Source organism: Dromiciops gliroides, chromosome 4 (genome assembly GCF_019393635.1).
Source record: "Dromiciops gliroides isolate mDroGli1 chromosome 4, mDroGli1.pri, whole genome shotgun sequence".
Classification (NCBI taxonomy): domain Eukaryota; kingdom Metazoa; phylum Chordata; class Mammalia; order Microbiotheria; family Microbiotheriidae; genus Dromiciops; species Dromiciops gliroides.
The window spans coordinates 155,439,226-155,447,759 of record NC_057864.1 but is presented as its reverse complement, the minus strand read 5'-3'; the positions used below and the strand labels follow the sequence as shown (position 1 = coordinate 155,447,759).

Here is an 8,534-nt window from a genome sequence, read left to right as displayed (position 1 = left end):
TCTTTTAATTAGCTCTATTTTTACTTTTGCTTTGTCTGAGATTATGATTGAGACCCCTGTTTTATTTTTTTGTTTGTTTTTTAACTTTAGCTGAAACATGATAGATTCTGTTCCAGGCCCTTATTTTAACTCATTTTTTGCGTGTCTTTTTGGTTTTTGTTTGTTTGTTTTGTAGTGTTGGTTTTTTTTGGTGAGACAATTGGGGTTAAGTGATTTGCCCAGGGTCACACTGCTAGTAAGTGTTAAGTGTCTGAGGCCGGATTTGAACTCAGGTCCTCCTGAATCCAGGGCCAGTGCTTTATTCACTGTGTGACCTACCAGCCCCCATGTCTTTCTGTTTTAAGTGTGTCTTTCATAAAAAAAAAAAAAAAAACATTTTGTTAGATTGTAGTTTCTAAGACTTTCTCCTATCCACTTCTTTTTATGGGTGAGCTCATCTCATTCTCATTCACAGTTATATCCATTATTCTTGAATTTATATTCTTGGGATTAAACTTTTCCCCCCTTTTGTCAGCCCTCCAAATACCTAAAGAAAGACAGCTATCCAATCCACCTGAATCTTCCTTTCAGGTTAAAAACATTCCCAATTTTTTACACTAATCCTCAGATAAATTTAAGTTCTTTTTTAAAGGTTCAATATTAGTGTTCAATAACAGCTATATAAATGAGAAATGTTTTATTGGAATAAAATTCTTTGTTTAGAAATATCAATCACAAAGGTATATATTACCATTATTAAACTCAGGCATAATATTTTGTTATGTTTATAAATTGTTAATTAATCTATTAATTACTATAGGAGTTTTCTCACACTGATGAATTAATATCTTAACATTTTGTCTCTTAATAAAAAATATCATATGATAATTTGTATGGTAGTCAGCAGAGTAATAGTGATAGTTTGAGGTATGATCACTGTGAAATTCAAAACTGGAAAATGAATGCATGGCACTTAATCCTTTCACATAATTTAAATGTTTACTCCTTAAAGGCAATTATTTGTAATGTGTAAATATTAAAAAATTTAGAGCATGAGGAAAATGCTAATTTTTGCTTCTTGTTTAAGATTTTTCACCTTTCCAACCCATAAAAATTTCCTACTTTTTAATATAACATCCACATGCAAGGGAAACATGTACTTCTGAGTTCTATCTCTGATACTGAAGGGAGTGGCTATGCTTCACCTCTCTTAGATCTGAGTATCTGGGGAGTAACCTGAATCACTGCATCATGTGGTTTGTATTGTTAGCACAATCAGGAGGGCAGGGCATATGAGTTATGGGAAGAGAAATAAACAATTTTGGTTAATTGCCTAAGGAAGTCATCAGCTTTTTTCCCACTCTATAGTTACATATAAACACCATATAAAGCAGGGAAAGCTTATACATCTGGGCTGGTTTGTCTGTAAGCTAGCTATTATACTGGGTCTAAAGATAATGTTTTGACAGAAGAGAAAATAAGTGACCTGGTGGGTGTTCTGTGTGGCAGATCATTAAAACTCTGAGGAGTCCAGTAATCTCTCCTTGGTATTTTTGGCTGTGTTCTCCTATTTTGTGTTTGGGGGCAGGGGGGGAGGGGGAGGGGGATGTTTATGCAGCTGAGGTATTGTGGGCTACCTGAGGTTTTTGAAAATACACAGATTATCCCAAAGGACTATGCAGTGATGGCTCTGTCATGGTCAACAGTAACTGTATACTTTATATCATTCATTCCACCCTTCTCTATTCTCTCAAGCCTTGTCTATGTCAGAGGATTTAAGACATTGCCAGTCTTCAGCTAGGTGACAGAGTGGACAGAGTGCGAAATCCTGAGTTTGAATTCTACCTCAGACACTTATTATCTTTGTGACCCTGGACAAGTCATTTAACTTCCTCCCAGGCTCTATTGTCTCATCCTTAAAATTGGCATAACACCACTCTACTTGACCATATCTTATCAGGGCTCAGACAAAAAGCATCTTGTACATCTTGGTAAAGTACTTTACATATATTATCATGGTTATTATGAAGATGTTTTAGATAATATATGTAAAGTACTTTGCCAATCTTAAAGCATGATATATTAGCTATTATTATAATTATCCCCATTATTATAAGAAACAGTAGCCATAGTGGCTAATATTGGTAACCATATAAGGGGTGTACACCTTCAGCAATTTAATGAAGAATCAATCACATGACAAGCAAACCTTGTACAAGATACTTTTTATCTGGGCTCTGATAAGATATGGTCAAGTAGGCTATTAAGAATATCACTGATCAGGCTACCTATCTGATATGGCCTTTTGGTTTATCAGCTAACTCACCAGAAATGGTAAGGAAAGCATTTCTGGTAACACTCATGAAATAGAAATTAAGATGCCACTGATACAAAATGGCCTTCCTGGGAGAGAGTCTGGAACCCAGAAGCTTGTCTAGAAGAATAAAGGTGTATTCAGTAAAAGAAATTCCTGCAGAAAGGAGCTTAACGCATGAAAGTGTGACAGCTGCATCGCCTGTATGTGACATTACGACACTAAAGTAGTAGCACTCAGTAATTGGTAAAGTATTAAAGAGTTCCAATGGACTTTTCCTTATTTTCTCTGTCTGCTGCCCTATTCCCCCACCCCCACCCCCAACTCCATGAAACAAGATGCTTTTCCCAGGTTAACCTCATCACCTTTAATTTCACCATCATGCTGCTAACTCAAGTATAGACTGACACCACCTCCTTCAGCCTCCTCTTCTGATTGGAGGGCATAAAATACAAAATTCCTCCCAATGCCTTCCTTTAGAGACAGCAGACAGTGGACTTTTGGGCTTACTTCACTGCATCTGTTGCCCTGTCTGCTTTATTTTTCTTTTCAACTCAAGGGAACATGATGTATCTGTGCTGGGTCTTCCCTGCTCCCAATGCTTTTCATGCCTCCTTTTGGTGTTGTCTCCCCCATTAGATTGTAAGGTCCTTGAAAGCAGGGACTTCCTTTTTCTTATTTGTATTCCCAGCATCTAGTATAGTTCCTGGCACCTTGTAGGAACTTAAAAAATGTTTTTTGGATTGAACAGAATTTTTCATTGCTTTCCTTAAGCCTAAAGGAAGGCAGCATTTCATGTTATTATTAAGTTATCAAGTATTATAACTGAATATCCACCAAGTGGTGTTCTCTTTGAGCCACCACCCCAGCAGCTATCACAATTCCTTTCCAGTGTTAAGTATGTTCTGGCTTTTGTGAAGACTGTAACATTCCCACCGAAAACCAAAGGGCTATCTGCTAGCTAATAATTGGACTACTCTTCTACAATAAAGCTCAAACAATGAGCAATTATTTAGCCCTTGCCATGTATCAGGCATTGCATTAGGCACTATGGATATGAAGACAAAATGAAACAATCCCTGACCTTGAAGAGCTTGCATTTTACAGAGAGAGGCAGCATTCATATTAAAACATGACAGCATGGGGGCAGCTAGGTAGCACAGTGGATAAAACACTGGCCCTTGATTCAGGAGAACTTGAGTTCAAATCTGTCCTCAGACACTTGGCACTAGCTGTGTGACCCTGGGTAAGTCCCTTAACCACCATTGCCCCAAAAAAACCAAAAAAACAAACAAAAAAACCCACAGCATATATAAAATCAGTGAGCAAGTTTGGAGTCAAACAACATTGGAATGGTTGGCAGTTTAGAGGTGGAAGCCTTCCAGCCAAGTAACTGAGAAGGAAATACTCATTGGGGAAGAGAGAAGAGAGTCTCAGCCTCCTCCCTGCTCCCTTGATGAGAGGATGATCTTGAATTTCAGAGGGCCAAAAGATTTGGACTTTTTCATTGGGCTCCTAGCAGTAGTGTCAGCATCAGGAGCCAAGAACAAACTAGACCCACTGAAAAAGAGCAGCTCCACAAGGAGCCCAGCAGATGAGTTACATCATCCCTAAGTGAAACTTCATGATTAACCATGAAAAAAAGGAAAATGACTCCTAGAGTCCAGGAATGATATAATAATATTGCCTCTTTATCATATGTGCTCTTTAAACATAAGCCTGCTTTCTCCAATTTTTTTTTTAACTGATAGGAGACTGTCTTATGGATTTTTTTTACAAGGTTTGGGGAAGCAAGATTTTGTACCAGCTGTTCATACTAAACTATCTTTGTAAAATAATCCCTTCTGAAAACTAATTAAATTTCATTGACTCATTGATATTGACTGATGATTACAGGGGGAAGCACACCTAATGAGGACTTATTAGCTATAGAATTAGCAATCACTACCATTCCCCTAGAACCTTGAGGGGAGAAAGTCTCCTGTGGGGGAACCATTCTCTAAATGGAAAAAGAGTAGCTTCAGAGATTGTACTCTATACATGCACACAGAAGCATATACTTATACATATGGGCATATGCGTTCTCTTTCCAAGAATAACAATGGTTATAATAATCATTAGCATTTATATAGCACTTTAAGTTTTGTGAAGCATTTATATATCTTCTCTTTTTTGAACCTCACAACAAACCTATGAGGTAAGTTTTGTGAAGCATTTTACATATCTTCTCTTTTTTGAACCTCACAACAAACCTCTGAGGTAGGTACTATTATGATTCCTGTTTTACAAATGAGGAGATTGAGGATTAAAGTAGTTAAGTGATTTGCCCAAGTTCATATGAGTTGTAAGTCTTTGGAGCAGGATTTGAATTCAGGCATTCCTGACAACACTCTATTCACTGTATCACCTAGATGCCACCAAAGCTATTCATTCTTCATTTAAATAACTCTAATTGCTAAGTGGTTTTTGGTTTTTGCATTTTTTTTCTTTGCATTGAGCTGAAATTTAGGATCACAGGCAATAGAGATGCAACTGTAGAGGTCATCTCACCCAAATCCCTCATTTTTTTTTCAAATGTGTAAACTGAGGTCCAAAGAGGTTAGTTGACTTGCCCCAGGTCATACAGATTCTAAGTAATAGAGTTCAGATTACAAATTGGGTTCTGAAACTCCAAGTTTGGAACTCTTTCTACTCTATCAGTTTTTCACATGCTTCTATTTCTGCCCTCCTCGAACCAAGCAGAACAAGTCTAATCCCTCTTACAACTAGCCCTAACCGAAGGAGGTAATGTCTTTTCTCATTTGATTTTTATCTGGAGGTCAGCAGCTCTCCGCATTTTCAAAGGCATATACTTCCTATTTATTTTTTTAAATCATTTCTCTGTAGGGCCATCCCTAAGTCATGGGAGTTTAGGAGAACAACTGGTGCTATCTCTTTTATGTAGCCCCTTCATCCTTCTCTAACAGACTAGTGAAGGGCAAGGGGAGTCATGAAACTGTTGAGGAAACTTCATGAAGCAACAAAACTCCTTAGACTCCAATCTCCCCAGGATTGACCTGGATACTTAGGATTTTCCTAGGGATCCTCTGTGTAAGTTTCCTGTTTCATCTAAGAAATCAATCCTAGGAAACAAAAAGTGATTTACCCAAATAAAAACAAAGGGATGCTCTTTAGCATCACCTTATAAAACAAACAAAATGAAAGAAGAAGTAGCTAAATGAGTAAGAAAAAAGGATACCATTAGACTTCTCTCCTCTCACCCCCATTATCCAGATGTTTTAATACATTATTGTTTGGTTTTTGGACACTGGTCACCATAGAGATTGTTACTACTGTCCATTTATTTCTCTAATGAGAAAAGGAAGATTAATTTATCTTTAGATATTAGCACCTCCACATATCCAATCCACTTTCTTTCCTGAGTCATCATAAGAAGGACTGAAGTGGAGAAATTCATGACACTTTTTGCCTCTATTTAGGCCATAACTCTGGATGATTGGTCATAACTCTGGATGATTGGCAAGTAACTATTTTCATGGCATACCTTACTTACTGATTCCAAAATAGGGCTGCCCATAACCTGGTATTTCACTAGTTTGTCCAGTAAGTTACCAAAGAAGTCATTTGTTTTGTTTATTATGACCAATTTTTATTGTATTTTACATTTTAAATTTTGTTGATTCTACAGAGAACTCATGTACTTCCATAGATGGCGGTTTCTGAAAATGTGCCATAAAAGATGTCAAGTAATTCCTTTTTTAAAAAGCACATTTCTGTTTCTTAGAGTTTATTTAAATTCATCTTATTTTAAAAATAACTGTATTAAGGGCCTCCCATTCATAAGGTAGACCATGTTTGACAAGCATACAGAGATTTATAGGAAAGTAATACAGTTGAAGACATAGATTTGGGTGTGTGTGTATGGATAAGATCATGAATACATTGAAGTGTCAAAGTTCATATCATCTGGTCTTATGGGAAAGGATCCTTGGCTGACTCATGTACTTTTGTATAGCTTCTTTAATCTCTTTATTCCTCAAACTGTAAATAATGGGGTTGAAAAATGGGCACAAAACTGTGAATGCCAAGGCAGTGGCTATGTCCCAGATTAAGGAGTGAGTGTCAGAGAAACGGAGGTATGTGAGTCCCACCGTACTAAAGAACAGTGAAACAACTGTCAGGTGGGAGGCACAAGTAGAAAAGGCTTTGCGGCGACCCTCAGCTGAACGGATGCGCAGGACCACTATCACAATTCCAGCATAAGAGAGGAGGATGAAAAATATGTCTGCAACTATCTCCACAGCATGGAACACATCGACCACCTGGATCATGATTATGGCCCGGGTGTCTGTGCAGGCCAGACGGAGAAGTGGGAGGAAGTCACAGAAGACATGCTCCAGGTGATTGGAGCCACAGAATGGCAGTGTGGAGATCCACACAACCTCAGGCAAGGGTGTGATGAAGCCACAGACACAGCAGGCCAGGATCAACTGGGCACATAGTCTGGGAGTCATGATAGTTGGATAATGCAGGGGTTTGCAGATGGCCAAATAGCGATCAAAAGCCATGGCTCCCAAAAGGCACATTTCACTGATACCTGTGGAGTGGAAGAAATACAATTGCACCATACAGACATTTAAGGAAATCTTCTTCTTCTCACTTAACAGACTTGACAGCATGAGTGGGATACAGGTTGTAGTAAATGACATCTCTAGGAAGGAAAGAGTACTGATAAAGAAATACATAGGAGTGTGGAGGTGAGCATTCAGTTGGACAACCATGATGATAAGCAGGTTCCCAATAAGGATGAAGCCATAAATGAAGAGCAGTGGGACAAAGCAGGTAACAGCATCTCCCCAGTCCCTGGGGAATGCAGTGAAGATAAACTCTTGGGCAGTGGTCCAGTTGCTGTTCTCCATCTGAAGGAAGTACAAGAAGATAATAGATTCTAATGATATACAAGCCTTTTTGAAAGCAACCTACCTTCACTCAGTCAGTGCTCTATAGGAAAATGCATTATAAATTATTCCATTATAGTATAGTATCATCCTTATACTGTAGGTGGAGTGATACAGAGCCAGCCTTCAATTCTGGGAAGCTTATACTCTAATGATGGAAAACTATCTAATACACAAGCATAAATAAAATTCAAAACTATTGAAAATAATAGAGATGAAAACAAAGATGAAGAAGAGGATTAATTGGGGGCAGCTAGGGAAAAAGAAACTGTACTCATAGTTTTGAGAGGATAGTGAATAAATTGGAGTGTTTCCTGAGTCATTGTTTATCCTCTCCATTGTGTTTTTTTCTCCATTATTCTAAACTTTTTTTGGATAAGAATGTGGAGTACTAGTGAAAGAGTACTAGATTTATAGTCAAGAGATGTAGTTGTGAAACACAACTATAGAATTTCCTGTCTCAACATGGGAGAGTCATTCAAACTCTCTGAACTTTAGTTTTCTCATCAGGAAAACGGGAACATTTATACAAATGGAAATGTAGTATGTTGGATAGAGGATTGGCCTTGGAATCAAGAAAATCCAGGTTCAAGTCATCCCTCTGACACACAATACCTGTGTCATCTTGAGCAAGTCACTCCACCTCTTGATACTTCCAGGGAACTCTCTCATACTATAACAGATGAGTTGCTGATCTGCTTGGTGTTCCCTACACCAATGAATCAGATCCACTCTAACACTTAATTGATGATCAATCTTCTAATCTACTGAGAAGACAAAATCCATCAAAACTCCTTATCTCTAAATATCTTTGTCTCTATGCCCATCTTCTTTCTTTTTTTCTCACACACAAGTTTCCATTTTCATTTCCAAATGCAATCCTCTTACCTGTGTCCTTCCTTTCTCAACCTCTCTTGGTTCTTCCAATATATTTTTCCATCAATAATGCCAACTTTCTCTGACATCTTCAATCTCTCCCTCTCCAGGGGCTTCTTCTTCCTTCAAACATACATGGATTTCCCCATTTTGACCCCTCTGACCTACCATCAAATACCCTCCTGAAAACTTCAATAATTCAATGAGGCATGTACTATTCCTCCACTTTCTTATATCATTCACTCTCTCTTAAACCTAATGAAGTCTGAATTTTGATCCCTTCACTTTACTAAGTGGACTCTTCAAAATCAATAATGGCCTTTAATTGACTTTCTCTCAGTGATCATTTCTTCTGTCTCCCCTGTAGTTTTGATTCTGTTTATTACTCACCCCTTCCTTCATAAAAC

General features: G+C 37.9%; 1 protein-coding gene across 1 annotated transcript; it reads right to left on the bottom strand.

Annotated features, from left to right (window-relative positions):
* Window positions 1-6,255: 6,255 nt before the first annotated feature.
* LOC122726131 (olfactory receptor 6K2-like) lies at window positions 6,256-7,221 on the bottom strand. The gene has a single exon (XM_043963659.1). The coding sequence runs from the start codon at window positions 7,210-7,212 to the stop codon at window positions 6,256-6,258; it is 957 nt and encodes a 318-aa protein (XP_043819594.1). The 5' UTR covers window positions 7,213-7,221.
* Between the last annotated feature and the right edge of the window lie 1,313 nt (window positions 7,222-8,534).

Excerpts from the sequence above, each read along its gene's own strand:
- LOC122726131 (XM_043963659.1), bottom strand. The coding sequence starts at position 7,212 with ATGGAGAACAGCAACTGGACCACTGCCCAAGAGTTTATCTTCACTGCA.